A 23,384-nucleotide genomic window follows, 5' to 3' on the forward strand; every position below is an offset into this window, starting at 1 on the left:
GTTCAGTTTCAAATGTCGACATTCCAATGTGACAGGTCAACCAATCAGAGTAGAGGGATTACAACAGAGTACTACAGGAGTGTTCTGATAGCCTGACCACAAACAACCGGAGTCACATTTGCCGAGATTGATTTAAAACTCGGGCGCCTGGGCCCAACTTTAATCCGGAACGACATTTATCAAGAATCTTATCTGATCCAAACAAAGGTCCCAAGTGAGCACAAGCGAGCAAAATATAGATAAAAAGAAAGCGAGTGTGAGTTCTTTCATAAGACACTACAAGAAATCAGGTTGAGATAAATAGGTTGAATCAACTACAAACAAAACGCTTATAGTTTGAATATTTGACTTTGTGATTGGATTTGGAGTAATAAGACGGCGACATATTTGTTCAGATTTGATAAGAAGCCTTTGTTTGCTATAAAGACTTTGAATGAACAAATTTATGAATGAGCTCTACCAATGAATTCCACCAAAATTGATCAAAACGATATAACTTCTCATTCGAGCAATTTTGCTATCAAAACTTTTGTGAGAATGCAAATATAAGGCTCTTTTAGATAGCGACTTTCTAAGAAACCCCCGAATGACTAACAACCAAGATACCATAGTGTTTAAGAGGCGATTACTATTCTTCTTGGACTAAACTTAACAAACGAGAAACTGAAGAGTTATTTAGGGATTGTAAATACATAACTTACTCTAAATACTGTGAATGAAATTCTAAAATTCTTCTTTTCCCGGTAAAAGGAGAAATTCGATGAAACATTACTGATACTTTTGAACCTTATTAAGATATTAACTATAGTGTCTAGTTTCACCTTTTGTAAGGCTACAAAACCCTTGTCAATATAAAAACGCGCGATAATTTTTCCAATAAAAGCGCATACTAATTTTCCTCACATACTTTCTGAAAAAAAAACTTGTTAAGGGGAGAAAATGGATGTTACCCTTTTGAAAAGCTTACTTGAATCAATCGGAACTTGAATCGGATCAGAGAAGATGGCAGGAGATCCAAATCCCACTTGAAACTGATACGTGCCAGGCTGCAAAGTTGCTGAAACGAAAACATCAAGGTTATATTGTCCAGGGCTCAATTTGCTTTTGGGGCTTGGATCTCGAACAATAGGAAACAAGCAACTACAATGACTGATACAAAGTTAGTTTGAGACCATTTAAACGCTTTACGATAACCAAATAATCGAGTTTTCAAAACAACCTGATTAACAACCGTTATTGCCTATGCGTCGTAGAGAAGCAATACATGGCAATCAAATGCACGAAATGCAAATTTTTAAATAAATGATGGCTGTTTCAAACAGAAGAATTCAAGGAGACAAAATTTTGAGGCAAAATTTTGCAAGGAAGATTTCACATCCGAGTTAGTTGCATTTTAAAACTGACAGGGCAAACACAGTTCATGTTTCCTTCAATTAGAGCGCAGACATTTTTATCACAAGCGATTAAACGACTCAGGTTAAAAACGCAATTTACCCTCAGGAAAATTAGAATAAGTCGATAGTCTTATTTCAGGAAGATGTTATTTGCCTAATAAACCCAAAGCATTCGGGTACCCTTTCTATTTGCAATTAATGACGCTAGGAGACACTTTCCAATAAATTCATCCAATTTCATTTCCGCGCTAAGGTTTCCTATACTCTGGTTCATTTCTCCATGATTATTCCATGACTTTCTTGAACGTACGCAATAGAGAATGGAAAAGGTAGGAAGGAAGCAACGTAAATTTACAGTCCAATTTACGAATTGTTGACTTTTAATGAAGAGAATTGACACTTTTTACAGTTGAGCATAATTCAACTTTTATTGCTACTGTCTATAAACGCTAACGGGGCGGAAAGCGTGGAAAAATAAAAAGCACGTTAGAAAACTTTTGATATTCCTTCGATCAATTGACAAAATTTTTCTCAAAATAGAAATCACTCTGGAAATGCGATTGAAAATCAAATTTTCCCTCAGATTTTGCAAATTTCAATCAAAACAAGGCGTGAACATATAACGCAAAAATAACCACTTGAACTTCAGTTTACAATTTCTACTGAATGAATAAAATTGAAGGGCGTGAACACTGCTTTAATTAGCAAATAAAAAGGCAACTCCCAATTGCCACTACGCACTAAAAAAACTGTTTGCTCACTTTTGTCATGCTTGTTCGGAACAGTTTACTTTTCTACAAATTTCATAAACCCTCCTGGGATTAATTACGATGGCGGATGCGCAAAATTGCGCAACTCTATTGTTAAAAGCGGCTATTGTTAAAGAGCTCTAGATATTAAACAGCATTCAAAATAGCCCAGTAGTAATTTCAACTGAGACGGTATTTTTAGCCCCTTTATTACAAAGACCCAATTATGAAATTTGTTCAAAGCGGGAAATTTTTAAACTGAGCACTTGATTATTTTTCCTCCTTAACGAGCACTTAAACATCAAAGGTACCGATTTGTAATTAAAGCCCCGTTAAAACCTAGTTAGCATATTTCCTAACGCGAATCTCCATGGCGCAAAATGGAAATTTTAGCAAACTATTCAAAAGAGAAGATTAGGATAAATCTACAATGCGCATAAAATTCATATTTTTATAGAACTCGATGGCTAGATTTGGATTAAAGGGAAAAGAGAATCTAGGAAAATTGGGAATTTTATCATCTGAGTAAAAATTGACCAGCACTTAACTTGCAAGCCGTATCAATTCCTTGTGGGGGCTTTTAAAGTCGAAACAGCCCCGGGCCAAAACAGTTAAGAGTTGGGGGCAAAAGTAAAGAAGTGACTGTTTAACTCCCAAGAGTGATAACAAACACAAGTGTTTATCCCAGTTAACTCTCCCAAAATTTACACTGTTTTATCTCTTCACCCTTCTGCCTCGAGGCCGCAAAATCACTAAAACAAACACAACTTATTCAGGGTCCTTTCCCACATTTAATTCAATCTGGCACACAATTTAATATTTTTTGCTTCCAAAGGGTGCGAAAGGGCTAAAAGATTGAGAAATCTTTAAGTAAATAACCTGTGCTGAAGTCAAACAAAATATTCCTCTTGTTCAAATATGAAAAAGATTATGTTCTTTCAAAGGAGTTTCCAAAAAATTCCAATTGTTTTCTGTGGTAGTTCAAAAAAAATAACGGAAACATCACAATTTTTCATAAAAGTTTTGATTAATTCAAAAAAAATTTACACAATTTGATCAAACTTTAAAAAAACAGTTTAAGAACAAGTTTTTCAAAGGCTTTTTCACATCGCTTAATGACCTTTTTTTTATCATTTTTTCCAAATTTTGTTATCAATAGACGTTTTTAAATTGACCTTGATTTGAAGAAATTGATTTTGATCACAGAAGAATACAATTTTGAACTCAATCAATTGCAGGCGTTACGTCACAAAAGCAACCATAGCCACATAATTGCGCACTTTATTACAGGTAAGCTCTTCAATTGATTTCAGTCGGTATTGACAAAACGTTAATTTAACAGCAACTGCCGCAAAAATATACCTGAAAAATTTTTAATTATTACAAAATTTTAGGAAATGACTTGATGCAATAAAAAACACTTCAGTGCTTGAATGGCCGCAAATTGGTAACTAATGAAAAACTAAATTTCGTTAAAACACGGTTAAAAAACTTTGAACTCAGCCAGAACTTTATGGTCCCATAATTCGTGCTTCAAAACGTTTCAAACAATAAAATGTATGCTGTGGATTTTTTATTGGTAGAAAAACACCTGGCAAAATTAATTACAGTGGTTATAAGGAACAACTGTAGATTAATGACCGTGATGCTAAGCCGGAGCTCTAAAACTTATAAGAACCGATTTTGCATATTTTTTTACTTAAGAATTTAATGTTGTTATAATCAGAGATAGCACTAGGTTAATGGGTTTAAAACATTTCAAAAAACAATTATATCAGTAAATAAGAAGCGCACTTCTGAGTTTAAGGATGAGGTGCTAAAAAACTACGTGAATGATAGAAATTATGTGGCATTTTTTAACAGCAAGTCCTTTAAAGTTTTTCTGTAACCATCTCAAGGTTGAATTGATCACAACTTTTTCAATACCGATTGAGATTGTCTAAACTAACGTGGTATAATGTATGAACAGAATCTGTCCACACAATTGGTGGTTCCATTGACAATAGTGACGACTACACTGTTGCCAGGACTGATGAATTTTATTCTGTACGAGTTGCCCCCTCTAACACGAGAGGAGTCTGCCACACTGTCGGGTTCCGACCAGTACAGCATCAGTTGCATGTTGTCACTCACATCAGCTTTCAAACTTGTCACTTTCACTGAAAATTTACAACTCGTTCAAATATCAAGTCTAATTCTTAAAAACAAAGACTTCGTATCGAAAAAGTTAAAATTAAAATATCTAAACTTATTGATGTTTGTTCCCCTTTATTAAACATGCGAAGCTGACATTGAACGGATGAATTCTCAGCATAAACCGAAATTTTCGGGATATTTTTTGAAAAACTTCAATTTATTTTAAGCGAGCCATTTTAATTGTGTATTGTTCCATATTAAAAAATGCTAAGATAAGCATTTAAACATTCTGGTTATTATTTGTTAGTAACCAACAAAATACGAACAAACAGAAAAATTTCCACAAAAGGGACAGTTCAATTTTGTTTATTTTTCACATTGCTCGTCATCAAAACAATTAATATTCCACCCCTTTTGGTACCCCGGATACGACCATTCCTAACCAGCCCCCTGCGCGCAGGTTAAGATTGGAGATAAATATGGGAGAATGAAGGGGTATAATATATTTAAGGAGTTGATTGGCAGTTCCCAATTGATTGAGGTGAGTTGTGGAGTGGAAGGAGAAGAGATGCCACCTGGCGATAAGAGAGAGCTCGCCTTACTTTAGACATATATACATAAATATATAAAGAATATACACACATACACAAAGGGGCCGGACTGTGGGAGGGAGGGACAGTGAACATACATCTTAGTAAGCCTAAATAGAACATTTCAACACATCCGGATCTGTTTAATTTCCCATGGCACAACATTCTCATATATAATTCATATTTTTATATCTTAATTAGATATGCTAAATATTAATTTTAATGGATATACGGGTATTTCATTCAGATACAACAACTATCAACAAAAAAGTAGCTTTTATCTTTCAAATTTTTCCCATCAAAAACAGGACCAAAATTCTTTCATAGCTGACATTCTTGGTTAAACATGGCGAAAGTGTAACTTCAAATCCGCGATGCTCAATTTTAGCACATTCATTTACTAATATAAGAATAGCAGGGATAGCTCTAGTGGTAATGGTTTCTATATGCCAAATGACTTTAGAACCTAGCGAGCAATTTCCATAACTATTTAATCCTTGACTAGTTGCAAAACAATTGAATTATTAATGATCATATTTTATTGAACAGGAAAAGAGAGTATCTAAAAATTCTTCCAAACTGGGCGTATGCTAACCAATCAACCCCACTCATACGTAAGGGTCCGTATACTAATAAGCAGACAAAGTTCAAGTGATGAAATAACCCCATAAACCAAGCAACAATTTCTCGGTATCTCTGTTATTTCACGCGTAATAAATAGCACAGGGTATGTATTTCACAAGGCTACAGACCCTGACTTGGTGTGCATTATAAATGACCCTTTCGCTAGAGGTTGTTTTGACACGTTCTTTGATGTAATGTAAATATGTGTCTGGCTACTTTAAAAAGAACCAGTTACGTATTCGCATTTTTAAGGAATTAGAAATGGCTATCCAATAACACGCAAAGCCACAATTGTCTCAAAATGTCGATTTTGTCATTTTCATTTTTCAAGATCAAAGATTTAATAAAAATGCCTCAATTGTAACGCAAGCATACTGCATATATCCCGGTGTGTTCATTTCGTGCATTTCTAGATTACTTAAGTTATTTTAAATCTACATAACCGATCTATATATAGCCTTTCTCCGTGGCGCATAGAACAAAACATAATTACCAAAACAGCATGGAATCATTTTTCAGTTCACAAAAGTAATTGTTTCAATTTTCAAAAAAAATCGAGTGATCAAAATTTGCTGGCTCCATTTTTCATTATAAAATGTAAGCTTGTGCACCATATTATCAAATAAGATAGGCTCTTGAACAAACAAAGCAAAATAAACAGATTACCACTTAAACCCCAAATCTTAAGATATTACTAACACAAACACACTCACCCATTTTAAGTGTCGCAACTTTGAGTGTTTCACAATTCGACATTGACTGTATAAACTTTGACACCGCATTCTCCGCACACACGCGCCACGTGAACGAAGTGTCAGCTTGCAACTTATCAATGGTGATTCTCGTCTCGTTAGTCTCAATGTATTGCAACCCATTGCACTGGGGCTGCGGCTGGCTGCAGTGAACAGTGTACCAAATAGGACCAGGATTAGGATCTATCTGATATGACGTCATTATAGGTTGATCCCACGACAGCTCAATTTGACTGTGGGTTGTCAAGGTTGTTTTAAGAGATCTGAAACACATATGTTGAAGCACATTGAGAACTAAACATTTCATTCACATCAAAACAGAGACATGATCAGATATGATTAGGGCACAAAATGTAATAGAGTTTGTCAAACAAGATTATTTGCAATCATAGAACAGTGCAAGATTCAGAGCTGTTTTACACTTGATCATATGCATGTCATATCATATCATATCATAACAAAGCGTCAAAAAAATTGAGAAGCTTATGCGAATAAACCCGGAAATAGAAATATCGATCTTCTTAAAACATATGGATAAAAACGTAGAAGAAATCTCAGAAAAAACCGACAGACTCTCAACTTGTGCAGAAAATGGGCAGAGTTCAATAAGAAAAACTGTGTTCAATTGAGAATAGCAAGAGTCAGAGTGCAATATTTTATTTTTATAGTTTTGATTTTACAACCGAGATGTATGGCTGCTCGCTAGTCAATCTCACTGTAAACACTGTAAACTGGAAAATCTCACTGTAAACATCTTTTCAGAAAATGTCTCAGAACTGCAGAATAAAGAACTACACGGTGCAAACTCAACCAAACATTAACGTTGTGAGTTCTTAAACACTTTCAGGCAATTAAATTATGCAAAAGGAACGTCACACGAAACCATGAACATTTTCGGGTAGCGACAAATATTTAAACTTGCAAATGGAAAACTTTTTCTCGCTAAGACAAATATTAAGTTTCATGTTATTGTCTGGAGCCCTGAGGTCAAACTAAAGCGTGTGTGGCTGTTAGTGATTTTTGGGACTGCATTTTGCAAATTGCAGCAAACGTAAATGTTAATAGCCGGTGTCTCATTTGACAGTCAAATCAAAGCTAATGCCATGTATTATAGCTATACTTCTAAGCTTGTTTTGTAGTTATTTTTGACATTTAATCCCCCGGTTCTGGGGTAAAAATAGCAGATATAGGCGAGGAGCGAAAAGCATGCGGTGGGTTTTGGGGAAGGGCTCGGCCGTCGACAAAATTTACGACCCCAAACCGAACAATAACTAGCAGACAGCTTTACAAGCAGACGAATATTACTCGCACTTTTAGGCTAGTTGAGTTTATTTAGACAATAGCCCGAAGATATTTATCAATCCCTACACGAAAGTTCTTGCGAGCTCTGTAAAACAGCTGGCGTAGTAAACTAGTTATAACTATAACTAACTGACTTGGGTCTGGCTCATAATACAATACTGGATTTGGTAAGTAATCCCTTATTATGAAACATAACTCACTAGGTAAACTATCTATGTCAACTTATAATCCAACAATAACTCGCGGATTAGCCCACCAATACACTTATCACGCAAAATTTGCCCCATAACCCAAATCAACTTTTTGCTCAAATAGTTTCTGAAAATATTTCAAGTTTTCCTCATAGACATTTTATTAGCAATCTAATTATAACTCGCAAAGCTAATCTAAAAGCTAAGGTCAAAAATTGGACTCAGCTAACCGTTATTTGCCTTTTGGCTCTCAGAACAAGGAATAGTTTCAATTTCCCTCTGACAGTTAATCACAAATTGGATCTGGGGGCCTCACAGCAAATGAAAGGGTGCGCCAGTAGTTGAAAAAGCTGATCCTAGCCAACCCCTTCCCCGAATAGGGACCCCCTATTGAGCCATTATGATTTCACAATTCAACGTGAACAGACTCGTGTTTGTTTACTGTTGACTAATGTCTGTATCACAAATGCAGAAAAAGAATAATCGATTATTTAGCAAGCCAATAAACACGTTGATGAAAAATAACAAAACGTTTATTTTTAAATACTGCCTACTTCAAATAAACTTAATCGTTTTCGTCTCTTGAAACTTATCACCTATTTTCAAACTAACAATCAAAATCGTGTCAGAAAAAAACTACACAATATACGTAAGAAACGAAAAATAAATTCAACGGAAAAACGCAGACAATAAATTATCTCACCTTGGTTTGTTCGGTTGAGGTAAACAAGGAAGGGAAGCGTCTTTTGGATCTTTCCGGGCGAAATTATCAGAACAGACACACTCAGTAAATGAGCTGTAATAGGCATTTGAATTCAACGGGCAACGCTGACACACTCCATTACTTGTCTCTGACTTGTAGGAACCCGGCTCACACGACTTGCATGACATCAGATTCGAGTCGGGCTCAAATCCGGGTTTGCAGCGACATAGATTCTTGTCCGGTTGTTTCCACACTCCACCTTGGAAGCAAAACCCTTTGACAGGTTTCTCGCTAAGTGCATTGTCGACACATTTTTCAGTTGTTCGAACAATGTCATCCTTCGAAACAGTCTCTGAGAACTCGATTAAGTTCACAATTTTAGCTTTGCAAACGAAAACCGAAATCTTGAACTTTGAGAGGTCAGCGCAGACGCCTTCGTCCACCAAGCTGATAGAAAACTTAGTCACGTCTGGAGGAAATTCGACGGCTTTGACGTTAAGGTCGGACTCCAAGGATAGAACTTTTTTTTGAGGACGCGACTCGGAGGGTGAATTGTAGCCAATCTCAACACTGACCACTTCCTTACACCCGGGTTTTACTGATCCACTGGCCGTCATTTCAGCACAAGGTTTGATCAGAAGCCTGTAATGCACAAAATACATTAGCTAGTTACAAATACGTTAACTAGGTATACTAAATAATTTTTTTAAATTTTTTTAGAGGTAACTTAGATCTCTATAGTTGAGTACATAATTTTCCCTATCTGCGGTGATATGATGTACGATTAACTTAATATAAAGATCGGTATTAAACTAATGATTTAAACCAAGAAATTAACAATTTACTCTGGGAGACGACTTTTGCAGAATTATTTACATTTAGTCATTTTACTTATGAGTACATTTCTCTAAGAAATCGCAAGATTTGAAGATCTTTATTTCATATGACAGACTGAAACGCGAAACAACTGAGAGACAAAGGTACATTTTTCAGAGTCTAATTATCACAATTATCAGAACATTGCTGGTTAAATTAATAGAATTGACACAAGTATTCAATACAACTTAGTACACTTTTACCAGCACTAGTAACTTAAGGGCCCACTTTGATAAATAATAAATCACAATTGTGACTAACGCTCGAAAACTATTAGTAAAGACCGCCAGATTGTAATTCAAATTAACTTTCCAATTCAATTATGCTCCGCTGGTCAGATCACAAGACACAACCAGTAGAAAACTAATTTAAAAAGTTTATAAAACTTTACGCGTTCACGTCGATAAAACATCGATAGGCTGCAAAAAGCAAAAGTTGATCTTCAGCATCAATCTAAAACTTTACGGATCTTTTCAGAAAAAAGTATGAAGTAGAACAAAGAGAATAAAATAGTTGGTTGCACAGAAAAACTAACGAAAAGCTCGAAGTGCCTAATTTTCTTCGTATACAGCTTGAAGAAAATGCGAAGTAGGAATTGAGTAATTTTTGAAAATCCAAATACCAAAAAAATAAAAAAAAAACTGGAGTGATGACTTGTAACCAGAATACAATACCATAGAATGAACATTTGAATTAGGTATCAACCTAAAGAGACCCATTATCTGCAGATAATCAAGTATTGACTTTTATATATTCATTTTAAATAACAGTTAAAAAGCGAGCAGACAAAACCTGACATGAAAAATTTCATTTTTATATTTGATTTCTTCCGTGGTAATACTTTAAAGATCAGTCGACATTTTATTTAACACAGTTGGTTACTTCAAACATAATTCATAGTATCTTATATTTTGAATCACTTAGAGAGCGTTTGAGCTCAGATAATGTGTAAGTGAAAAAGATTAAAACGAAACAACTCCAATAAAACAAAACTCCACGATAAAACTAAACAACTCCAATATCAATTCAATTGGCAAAAAACAAAAATCTAACCCCATGTAAGAAAAAAGGTGTGATTTCTTTGTAGACCTGAAGCCTCAAAATTTTCCTGAAAATTAAAGACCTAAAAACCTATGCGGGAAAAGCTGGGGCTTTCTTTTAATTCCGGTGGTTTATGAACTTGATTTAGACCTGTAAATTGTTTCTAAAACTTCCTCATACAACAATCGACTAAATTGTAATATCTTCAAGAATATGTCCTCTAAGAAGAGTGATAAATAGAGTCGGTCAAACATTTTCAAAAAATTTCATGAATGAAAAAACTGATCGCAAGTGAGCACTGCATCACAATTCGTAACACAATATTAATGAGGAAATGAGGAAATAAAAAAAACACAATGGTACATCAATAGCTTGCTCAGCTATTGCTTTAGAGGCTACAAAAAAGAAACAACAATTTGACCCTATCGACCAGAAATTTCAAACAATTTAAAAAATTAAACAATTCATTAAAAAAACTACAGTTTTGGTTCTCTTTGAAATGACTTCGGAAATCAGCCATGAATAGAAGCAGTGCTGAGATTGCGCGAAAAAACTCGTACGCCTCATTAAAAGCTCTAATTGGTTAAGAAAATAGGATAGGGGAACAAAATTTGTCTGTTTCAATAATGTACCGACCAGTAAAGTTCTCGTAAACTTTGTTTGAGATCAATACACAAAACGATGATTGGAAAGTCCGAGAGAGTAATAGCTTAAGCGCATATCTGCTTATTAAAGCTACTTGATATCCGGAATAGCTATTTTTCGCCTACAGTTTAATTTTTTGATAATTACAAAATTCTTTCAGCATGGTCCAGCCAACCGGCTTAATTTATATCAAAGCGTTTGTTTCTGGAACCCCTTTGAAAATTGTGGAGTCTCCTTAAGTTATCCTTGCGACGAATATGAAATCAATAACAAAATTGAACAATCAAAAATGGCGTTCCAGAAACAAACGCTCTGCTATAAATTAAACCGGTTAGCTGGATCATACTGAAAAAATTTGGAGATTCTCAATGGTTTTATTGCCAAAAAAGCAGTTGATTTATTTAGATTTCAGCAATGCCAAAAGGATACACAAAATGTGTGCAATATTTGTTGTGAATAAGGAGGGTGGGAATTAACAAGAGGCAAGAATCGTTTTCAGACTGTTTCAGTTTTTTTCAAAAAATTGCATGTGATCCTCATCAAATTACAGTTCCATTTACAATTGCATTGATTGTTACTTGAAACAAACTGATTTTAACCTCTCCTCTCTTATCTGAGCTTGCAGTTTCTTCAACTACTTATCTCTTACAAACAATTAGGCAGTGAGAGTGAAATCGAGATCTCCAATTAGTCTCGACCAATTTCTAAAACCCTCCTAAATTTAAGCTTGAATATTTGTTGGTTATTTTGATATTAATTAAAGTAAAACAAATTCTCAATTACTCAAATGGAGTGGTCTTAAAAAGTGTTTAAATTATTCAATCTTGCAAGTTCCCTTTAGGCCGCTTTCCTCTCGAAAGCAAACGAGTTTTCCCCACAAAATTTTGAACCATTTTCACCTGCTCAATCAAAACATTAAGCACCCCTCTATTCTCAGCAGCTATTCTCAACTTTATTTTTCAAAGAAATCCCCAAAAGTTGCCTCTGCACTTTGTTTATTTTTAACCAGAGCGTATTCCTTTAAAAACAACAAAGGATAACAAAGCTAAGGAAAATTTTGTGACAATGACAATATTTTCACACTTTTCAAAAGACCAAATGCTCAACACTTGAGGCTATGCGCAGATGTTCTCAAAATGTTTTCATTCTAGCTCAACATAAAAAATATATTTCCGAGCTCCCATTTTCCACTTCTCAAAGAATCTTTTGTTTTAAAAAACAAGAGCATGAATAGCAGCGTCTACAGAGAAACCAAACAACTTTTTTGTAATACAAGTTGTGTCACGTTGTGTATATTAAATGAAGCCCTTTTATCTAAAGAGTGAAAAAATTGGGTTAAATTTAAATTTTAATATCCTGACAGCAGTGCTCATTGTTAAGAGTTCTCACTTCAAAAAATGCCGGATGTTGTTATCAGACCCTGAGACCAATATTCCAGAGTTAAGGAGAAATTATAATTTATATCAAAGGGCCTTTTAAATATACAGGGCGAGAGGGGAAATTAGAGGAGGCTATTTTTAGAGACATAATTACAGTTAATTGCGTCTCTGGATATTTATAGGGAATGACTTTTGGGGATTCACAAGAGACGACGTGGAAATAAACACAAATGGATTCTGTTACGGCTTGACTCAGTTCGTCACCGAGACCCAACGTTCTAATAAAATATTCCCATTTTGAACACATCACTGCTTTATCAAATATTTATTTTCTCAAAAATAATATGTATACGGACTAACTAAACTCATAACGAAACCGTTATTTTAATGTATGATTTTCTACAACAGTTAATAAAACCTCCAACGATCCAAGAAATGCGCACAATTTTGGATGCCCACACAGTTTCTAACCAACTTTTTTAGCAAGCACTAGCAATAAAGTTGCAGCCCGGAACTTGCCCTAATAGTACCGACGAAACGTCCTACAATTAATCCAAAAATAAAAATTTTAAAAACATTTTGCGGTTATTCGTATGCAATTAATCTAAATACATAATTTCTTATCTACTATTATTTAAAATGAACTGACGTAGCTTCGATGTGAATTTTGGTGAACTCTGCAGACTTTGTGAAATTTTTGGAGAGTACATTTCTGAGGTTGGTAGCTGTGGTGAGACTTGAGCTGTCTACGTCACACGTTCTGTACACTCCCTCCTCCTGGTCCAAACTCCACTAAAACACGATAAGGACAAATCGACATTATGGCTAGTTACACAGTTTCTGTCAAAAAACTTTTAAGCGAAAAAAGTACGAATTCAGATGAATCATTGTCACCATTTTTGATCTAGGGTTCAAATAGTTTAGAGACCATGACACCGAATTCTGAATCATTTAGCCTTGGTCGAGAAAAAAATGAATCCCTCGCCCCTTTAAAAGCTTGAAAGCCTTGTAAAAAAGTTTGAATGTCATGATTAAAATAATATTCCAATCATTCCCATATTTGACAGCTAAGATTTCAGAAATTTTCAGTTTCTCACTGCATTTGTAGTCAAAATTACAAAAATCATTATTTGTATTTAAAAAAACAACCAACTCTTGAGACTTATAACTTGCTAATACGTGCTAAAAACATTTCCTCGTGTGCCAATTGGCGCGATCATAAAAAACCTTTTTCGCCGTAGTTTAATTAATTCATTTGAGAGCTAACTAATCGACCTGTTTCAAAGTTGAGTGGCTTTGCATTGTTTTTAATTGAACACTCTTAATTCAAACCACAACAAAGTGAAAACAATAAAGCCAATGTAACACGGAGTCGAAAGTTTGTTCTAATCAGTATGACTTCACAGCAAAGTTCAAAAAAATCCGATGAACAAACAGCTTAATGTAACTTATCTAAACTAATTTTGTTTGAATACGTTGTATCTCCCGATCAAGTGATGTTTTGTAGCTCTTGACAACACTTGAACTCAGTTACCGACGCCAATGATGTTGTTTAAACCGACAAAAGTTATCAATGTTCTTTTTGAAAAATCAGCAAATTAAATAAATGATAACATTTTTTTATTTATTTCTCGGCTTAACTGAAATTGACAATCAAAACAGTTTTCTTACAACTATGCCAAAACTTGCCAAAAGGATTAAAAAATTTTGAATTTGAGTGTGTACCAAAACTTTTGAAAAACAAATGTGACTTCAAAAATACTAATTCTTCATCGCCTAAATTTCAGATCCAATTCAGCATTTTTAGGAATAGACGTTACTACCAATATATCCCCATTTCCGATTGAACAAAATGGAGAACTTAACAAGTTTTTTGTTCCGACCCTCTTGAGGGGGGAGGAACTATATACTCAACTGGGTTTTTTTTTGTTCCGTGAATTTTCGCCGCTCGATATATTCATCGTAGAGAGTTGAGACTGGTATCATTAGAAAGCTCGTCCAGCGTAGAATATGGAATTAAAAAGATTTTTTTAATTTTCGTTTTCTACAGGGAGTTATCGAGGCTTAAACTTCTGAGAAAAGAAGAGTGAATTCACGTTGTTTTTATTCACATTTTCCGGAATTTTTGCCTAAATTTTCGTCAATTTTGCTAATATTTGTTATAATTTTTAAGAAAAGTGTCGTTGATTTTATTTTTGAAGACGAACAAGCATTTTTGATTGTTTTGATTTAATTTTTTGGTCAAAAAATCTGGATAAACATTTCAAAATTTAGCCTTTTTCATCAACAACAGCACGAAATAAGCTACTTTAGTCCACTTTGATTAAATTTGCCTACAGTACACCCCCAAACAACACTCATACAATCTTTGTAGACTCAGAGGGGGGCTATTTCTACTTCAGAGTCCGCAGAGAGTGCCTTGTAGTTAAAACTTCGCCGTTTTTTGCTAACTTTACTCGTTGATAATCAAAAATGCAGAATTTATTTTGAGTTTCAACTCAGAAATTATCTATATCTACAACATTCGAAAAATCAATTGTTCTTAACGGAAAATAAGTATTAACAGGGGTAGTTTTGGGCCATTCTTGGACTGTTACAATCCAAAAAAAATCGGGTTGTAATCAGTCGGTCTTTTTTTTAAAAAAAAAAGACTTTTTTTTTAATAATAAAGAACAGAACATATCAAATCAAAGCTCAGGAGTGATAGGTCCAACCAATTCGCTTGCTAAACAGCTCCAGGCTAATGCATTTAGTTTTTTAATTGAAAGTTTGTGGTCGTTTCTTTTTTAAAAATAATTGACTTTTCAATAAATAATGGCTTAATTAACTTTTCCTCTATTTTTTTCTTAATTTGTTCAACTTCCAGCTTAGTGTCAGCAAAAAAAGACTGCTTCTTCTTTCTACTGAGTTAACATTTATTCTCGGTTGCAGTTTTAAGCCTGAAATTATTGTTTTCTGGCTTTGATACTACAAGATTTTAGATTTTTGTTTGTTTTGATATTTGCCAGTTTTTCACGTTTTCTAATTTTGTCACATTATCACATTATTGACAGTTCTCATGTCACCTTATTGGAATTCAAATTAAAACACAATTGAACATATTAAAATCCTGAAAGATATAAATCGTTTTAATGGCCTCGACGCCTCTGTCATTTATACTTTGTCGTTTCGGTCGTATGAAATTTCCTGTATAGTGATAGCTTTCATTGGCTTTTCATGGAAGAATAGAAAAACCGATATTCTGATATTAGCAGATAGCTGATGGCTTTTATGACTTTCAAACCCATCGTTTTCCAAAATTAAAAAAAAACCTTTTTAACTTCGCAATTTTGTTCTTTTTATGTTTCTTTTTGTTACCTAATCTCGTTAGTTGATTACAGGTCAAATATGACATTATGGGTGTCAAGGGAATAAATGGGATTGGTGTCCCAAAATCTTTTTTTTAAAGATTTTGTTATGACCTTACTGGCTTCGACACCGCTTTTTCACAAAAAAAAATTAAATTAATTTGATTTTTGTCATATTTGACGTTCTTTTTGTAGATGCAAGAAATATTCTGGATAATTACAGGTCTCGAGGGTTTCCTTTTCATGAAAAAACGACGATATTTAAATAGCTCTTTTTGTAATTAATGCCTTTCATGACATTGAATGTAATTTTGTTTCGAAAAAAAAAATTAAAAGTATTACATACTTTAGCACTTCGCTTTTTTGTCTACTTGTTACCTAGTCTTACTAATGAATGGCCACGTACTACATTATAGCTGTTTGAAGAAGGCGCAATCAAATATATTTTGAGTGCCAAAATTTGGCTTGACGGTTTTGACAGCGTTTTCTGGCAAGTTTCAATTGAAATTTTGTTTGTTCTTTGTTGTTCTTTTTAGCCGCTCTAAAAAATGAATAAGGTCAGGTCCTAATGCCCTTCTATAGAAGCAGTGGTAATCGCAAATTTGTGGTAATATTAATTTATTCCTAATGGTATTTATTACTTTGAAGTTAATTGTTTCAAAAAAATAAGTTAATTTTTTTTTCTGTTTTTGTTCTTTTTTGTATAATTGTTACCAAACCTTTTTATGGACTGGTCGCATATGTTTTCTGGTGATTTATAAGTTATTTTTGTTTAGTTTCAGGTTTATCTGACGGTATGTTGACTTTGTTATTAAATTTAGTTTTTAAGAGGGACATAAATTTTTTGATGTAATTAATGTTTGTTGTTGTTGTTGTTGTTTGATTTTGCTGTTCGTTTTGACTCGCTTTCTTAATATTGACATATTACAGCAATCTAATGCATCAATTTTTACTCCACTGAGTTATTTGTTTTGGAGGTTATCTTATCGTTCATACAGAATTTTTTGAAAAAGACTTGGGCTTTTTTGGGATTCGCAAAAAATAATTTTTGGGTTTTTCTATCTGTTCCTCATTTGGTAGACAATTATGCCAAAATTGTGGATGGGCGGGGTCGGAACCTTATGTGCCATTGCACATTACCGAGCCGCCTTGTTAAAAAATATATTCAAAACCAATATCAAAAGAAACTGCATTATGATCTGTCTCTATAAGGCTTTTTATGCACCTACAAAATGTCAATTAAAACAGAGAACCAGAAAAAATAACTGTAAACTTAATGATACATTTTGATATTTTCTTTGTTCTGTTACTTGACATGAGACGCGAAAATTACCGAACTTATTACCGTACTTAACAGCTATAATAATATTATAAACTTAACCAAATGATGTCTGAGGAAATTCTTTGAACTGACAGAAGGGCGTATTAGAGCATCGAAAAGGTCAAACGAATGAGGGAGTTAAAATTCATTGTCGAACAAGCAGTCGAGTACAAGTGATCATTTAAATTTTTGACGCATTTTTATTTGAGATTGTGATGGCTATATGGCTAGTCATACCTCTCATCTGGCTACTTCAACCATAACTTCCGCAGAAACTCGAATTAGTTTAATCAAAAGTTCAATTGGAAAATGTTTTGGTCCAAGGGGGAAACAGATCCAAAATTGCCTGAATAGCAATAATATTACAGTTCAATAGTGACACATTGCATCATGTCTTACCCCTTCTTTGGATCGTCCGGGCGACCTCTCCGGAGTCCAGTCCTTCGCATTGCTGAAGTCAGATTGGTACAACACACCTGAAAAATAGACAAACAAATAAACAAAGCGTCATTTTGATTGATTTATAAAGCTGAATGCAAAACTGCCATTTATTTTTTAGTGTTCCGATCAGTTATTAAATATTAATGCAAGATTGTCCAAGTGACTTTGCGATTGCGCATCCTCATTCGTTTTCAGAAATAATCAATACATTTTAGCTTATGCAGAAAGGGCTAGCCAACGAACACGTTAATTGTTCATTAGCACCTGGACTTGACCTCCAGACAGAATCAGTACTGAAACAATTCCGTATTTTTACTCTGACCATGATCATATTTTAGACCTTTTAAAAAACTTCAATCGTAGTTTATTGTAACTTTTGTGCAAACATAAGAAAGCGATGAACTATTTGAAACTGCCAGATAGATGAGGCGACAACTTATGTCATAAAAATGGACTTTTAAAGAACTTTGATTTCTTCAGCCCTAATTTTAACTTTTTTCTTTTAAATTCCAGGACTTTTTGATGTGTTCCTTTCAGAAAAGAGTTGCAAGCAGATAAAATGATCCCAACTGGGAATTGAGTAAAATAAGTGGGCTAGAATTTCCCCAGCAGCTAATTGATGTTTTTATAGCATGGAATTTGAGTTTGGAAAAGGGATATTATTATTGGGATGGAATTCTAAACTCAACTCTTTGAATAGCGATACCGCTATGTATAATAATTCTACATCAAACAAACTCTATTCTTAGTTCGGTCCGTTTTAGATAAATTCACAGATAACAGCAAAAGAAATCACGCTTTCTTTGAAAAGCTTGGAATGAATCTTTTTCAGAGATCCGCATCAAGGTGTATAAGAACGACGCCCATAAATTTCGGAAGTCAATTAAGTTGCTCATTTGAAAGTTTATCCCAAATCATTTGAAAAGGTTTGAAAATATTTTTATTTCATAGTGGTACAATACAAGTCAAATCGCACAACTAAGACATTTACACGTTATATGACCAGGGGGTTTGGGTTATAAAACCCAATAATTTAACACCCTTATTGGGGTATGCATAAATTGTAATACCTAATCACACCTATTGCACTATACAGACATTTATTATTGGTAAAAAAGATACTATACTGTATCCAAGCGAGACTAATAAAAAAGACAGTTTTTGTTCAAGGTGGTAGAAACATACCAACCTCAAGCGTGTGAATTAAAAAGAACACCATTATCCATGTAACAAAAATTAGCCATGTTCAACCACAATTAACGACTTTCCCAGAGCTAAATATTTTTAGGTCGTCATGGTTGGGTAGAATAGGCGCAAGAAAATAATAGTTCTACCGTGTAAATTCGAGTGCTTTCAGTGTAATTTGAGATTACTGAAACAACATTCAGTTGTAAAATTAAGCGCCAGTTTCATAGCAGGACAAAATCTATTCCACCTAAATTTTCAACAAAATTTTAAAAACATGAAAAATTTGTCAAAGTAAAGAAAGTAATTTGTTTCTATTTGTTCACATTCATTAACGTATAACAAACAGTGGTCTTTTGCTTAATAAAAATGAGTGAAAACTGACGGCGAGAGAAATAAATTATTGCTTATGTCGTTTATTATAACTGCGTGCTCGCAGTCATTAAAAATCCTCCTAATTTACAGAGGAACAATCGGGTGTTTTAAACGAGATAGAAATATTCAAAACGAAAAAAAACTTCTTTCAAATGAGCTTTCTTCGGCTAAGCCTTAAATTTGCATATAACCACAGGTTTTATAACTCTAACTTTTATAACGCTAATTTTGCGACTAATACACGGTTGTTTGCGTTTTCCAAACGCTTAAAAGCCAAAATTTTCTGCACTTAAAAATTTCAAGTTATGCTCGAACGGCTAACTAGTTTTCAAGCCTCATTTGAGCTTTGTAAGGGTAAAATCTTTTCTAATTTTACCCTGGCGGAAAAACTGTGGGCGTTTCCTGCAATCTTTTCACATATACACATACATACCCACACATATATACAGGCGATTACACAATTCGCCTGGCCCAGATAAATCAATTTTCCACAAAATGATTTAAAACAGAGGCAAATTAAATTCATATTTTTACACATTTTGATCTTGTAAAAGCGTCACACCGCTCAGGAAATTACAATTTGGCAAGAGTGAAAAAGGCAAACTGGGGAAAAAAGGGAAAAGGAGATAAGGAAAACCTTTGTTCCGTCAATATTTCCCTATTCAAAAAGGGATATACATAGCCCCTCTCGCTTTTTGTATTGCTTCAAATAATGACATTTGGATGATCAGTTTAAAGACTGCCTCTAATTATAAGGGTATGGGAAGGGATTCGGGTTATAGTAACAGCAGCTTATACTTCTAATTGAAATTATCAACTTATAATAAAGAGTGGATTAAGTTTTCCAAACAAATACAACCCGCGTTTATACATAATAGCCCAGTTGGGGACGCTATTAAAATTGAAAACATGTTGAGTGACAAATGCACAGCTAGTTAGAGGAGCAATAATATTTTTATATTTTTCGATTTGAATGACAATATCTGACGTTTGTCAGTTTATTTGACAAATCCTGATCAGAACACACTTTTCTCTAGTTGCTTGTCATTGACGGGTAGAAATAACACGCTGTTCCTATGTCGACCGAAACAGAAACAAAATATGAAGGTCTTTTGTTCAGATATTAGCGAAGTGTTGCAGTATTTTGTAGTAGTTAAAATTGCATGCCATGTATTATCTATCTTTGGGCAATCCGTTTGCAAATTTACAACCTGCTTCCTGCTAACAAACGGTAATTTGTTCACACAAACATGAAGAATTGATTTATGGGAAAAGAACCGATCATAAATTCCTTTTGATAACTGGTGAAAATATAAGTTAGCAGACTTGCTGTGAGAAAGCAAAATTCTGATTTTTCCTGGCTGGAGTTCTCCGCCGAACATGATTTTTTTCTACATGAATCAATTTTCCAATAAAAATTTCGGCAACATTCAAAAAGAACACTCGAACACTTATGTAGCAATGACTAAAATTTTGTGTTTCTGCAAAATAAACGGATAAAGAGTATTACATAGTGTTCTGCAATAACCTTTACGATTTGAATGTGATATACTCTACTAAAGCAGCTTCATTTAATTAGATGAAAAAAATTCCTTCCTTCAGTAAACTCAACAAAACATTACCTCGAAACCATTTTACCTTTTATTGGTCCAGTGTTGCGAGTGAATGAGCAATCACACCAAGCAAAATTGTGCGTGAATAAGAGAAATGACCCCCCACAAACAAATCAACAATTGGTCCATTTGTAAGGTTCACAAAAGGGCATAGCCTTATAAGCGGTCATGATGTCGGATTTCCAAACGTTATTAGAGAAATTTCAACCAACCACTTCACTGAATCAAAACGACAATTTTTTTTGAGAACTGCCGGCTCGTTCCCACTTGAGCTCATTTTAACATACAACAAAAATATAACTGACGTTTTAGCACAATCACGGTAAAAAGTTAGGGTATATAAGTAGCAGCCCACAAAAACGGGAATTTATGGGAAAAATCGAACCATTCGACTTAAATCTTCAAACTTTGAACTCGTTTTGCTGTACTGAAATGAAACCAAGCTCCTAATGCGCCTAATTACCATACTCGAAATGGTAGAAGAAATGCAAACGAAAAAAAAAGAAAGAGGTTATCAAAAGTTTATACTCAGAAAATCAAATCTGAGCAAACCTCAAAATCATCAGATTCAATTTTAAGAGCGGAAATTTCCCTTACGCCTCACAATAGTAACCTCAAAATACAGCCACTAGTTAATTCTTAGCAAAAAAAAATGGTTCAAAAGTCTGAACATGGCACTTTCAAAAACGGTTCTAAACAAAACTTAAAGCATATTTTGAGTTGGAATAAGTACGAAGCCTCACGGTGGACGAAGTTTGAGATAAGAGATGAAGATATAAGATACTCACGCTCATCGGCTGAAGATTTGATGATTAGCACCCCAAAAGTTGATAAAAATAGGCAAAACAGAAGGAACTGATTTGAAAACATTTCCCCGAATTATAGCCCTAAATTTACACTTTGTTGCAATATAAAAAGGATGTAATTATTACTCTGCCAAAAGAGGCGGAAATCAATTTTTGAATAATTAAAGTAGATTTATTCTTTCGCGATTTTAATTGAACAAGGTTCCAAAGTATGTGAACAATTTATTTAAGCAGTGAATGGGTAGAAATTGGTTTCACACGTGCGTTTCAAATTAAGGTCAGTTTGACAATCTCACCAAAACATTAAGTTGCCCAAAATTTGATAATTTCAAGATAAAATTTAAGTTTAATTTCTGACTTTCACTAATTTACAAAACTGAGAAAGTGCAAAAGAAATGTTAGAGTTGGCAACGTTGCAAAATAACAGAATAACTGCAGATAACAGTTTGTGTAATTTAAAGTTGAGCAATCTAAATTAGAATGGCGACCATATTAATTAAACAGTTTCACAATTAAGTACGGGTAGGCAATCCAATCCATTCATAACAATCGGGCTAAGTTCCAAATTTGGCTTTAAACTCTATTTCGATAACTGATAACAAATTGAAGTTTAGAATGATATCTAAAATAGTCTTCGGATCTCTATTCAACTTCTCAGTAAGTATATCTCAAATGCAATATCTCTAACTCTAGCTTGCTCTCTAATCGGGATTATATATTTTCTCAACTAAGTTAATAAAAGACGGCCGGCCGCTCTTTCAAATATACACACAACGTATACGAACAATCTATCTCTATCATATACGGCTTTGTGATTGGCTGAAATTAAGCAACTAAAAGACAATCAACGGGGGTGTTCAGTCCCCCAAAACAGAGCTGCAAATACTGAAAGAATCGTCATTTTTTATTTGAATGATCGCTTGTCTCTTCACAATGCAAAATAAGCAACCCGCCATGTTTTATTCCACGTGACCTAATTTTTTTCAAGAAATTCCAACATTTTAACCTCTTTTAATATTCAACAATCAAAAGGTACAGTTATATAAAGGCCGTTCATTTAATAGAGAAAACGGGTCAGCTAGAAATAACGAGCGTTCTCAACAATAATTCTCAACAAATATCTCTTTTGATTAAATTAATATTCAACATTAACAGAGTAGTAGATAAACCTATGATTTCAAAATAGATTATTACGAAGCACATTCAGTCAGACGACGCGCCAGAAATATTTCTACCATCGTGACTTCGCGTCAACAATTTATTACCTTCATTACATTTCAATTACCAGTCACAACAAATTTTAGCTTCGGCTTATCCAACGAGTTATGAACTCTTAACAATTAAATGATGACATCCTATACCAAATTGTAGAATAGCACAAGACGCTTTTATAGTCATTCAACCTCATAACCAGGGCAATCAAATTGCATCTAAAGCGGTCCAGCATTGCTTGCCTCGGAGTAAACAGTTAGAAATGCAAGGTTGCTCTTGGCTGTTGTAGAGACACGCTACAAAAGACAAAATATCCGATCAGGAATTGTCAAATGATCTGAATGAGTCAACGAGACGATTACATAACCAAGTTTCAAACATTGTGCTGCATGACCAACCGACCTTGCTTATATGGTCAAAAACGAAAAGTCGAAAATTAAACGACAGAAAAAACCTAACGCACTACAAGCCAACGCAGTACAACAAGGTAGTCAGTCCAGCAAGGCTAACTATTTCTACAGAGTCGACTCACATAAAAACTAAAGTGATCAATTATGCTCGTTCGCACATAAAGTTCAAACCAATAGTGATCTGTTGTCGTCTCAACATCTGAGCTCTCAAAATAATTCACGAGTATTTTTTCAGCTTGAATTTCATAAAAATTACCTTTATCACATTTTCCATTTTCATTCATATTAGTCC

At 34.2% G+C, this 23,384-nt stretch overlaps 1 protein-coding gene across 1 annotated transcript in view; it reads right to left on the reverse strand.

Moving 5' to 3' along the window:
* LOC142341589 (ephrin type-B receptor 4a-like) overlaps positions 1–22,250 on the reverse strand; it is a 42,757-nt gene extending 20,507 nt beyond the window's left edge. Inside the window, exons 1-7 of the mRNA XM_075392639.1 lie at positions 21,453–22,250; positions 17,450–17,526; positions 13,032–13,174; positions 8,442–9,083; positions 6,207–6,508; positions 4,093–4,302; positions 968–1,057 (exon numbers count right to left, since the gene is read on the reverse strand). Of these exons, the coding sequence (XP_075248754.1) occupies positions 968–1,057; positions 4,093–4,302; positions 6,207–6,508; positions 8,442–9,083; positions 13,032–13,174; positions 17,450–17,526; positions 21,453–21,534 (1,546 nt within the window). The 5' untranslated portion in view covers positions 21,535–22,250. The remainder of the gene's footprint in view (positions 1–967; positions 1,058–4,092; positions 4,303–6,206; positions 6,509–8,441; positions 9,084–13,031; positions 13,175–17,449; positions 17,527–21,452) is intronic.
* Between the last annotated feature and the right edge of the window lie 1,134 nt (positions 22,251–23,384).

Source organism: Convolutriloba macropyga, chromosome 6 (assembly GCF_964194025.1).
Source record: "Convolutriloba macropyga chromosome 6, txConMacr16.3, whole genome shotgun sequence".
NCBI classification, from domain to species: Eukaryota; Metazoa; Xenacoelomorpha; order Acoela; family Convolutidae; genus Convolutriloba; species Convolutriloba macropyga.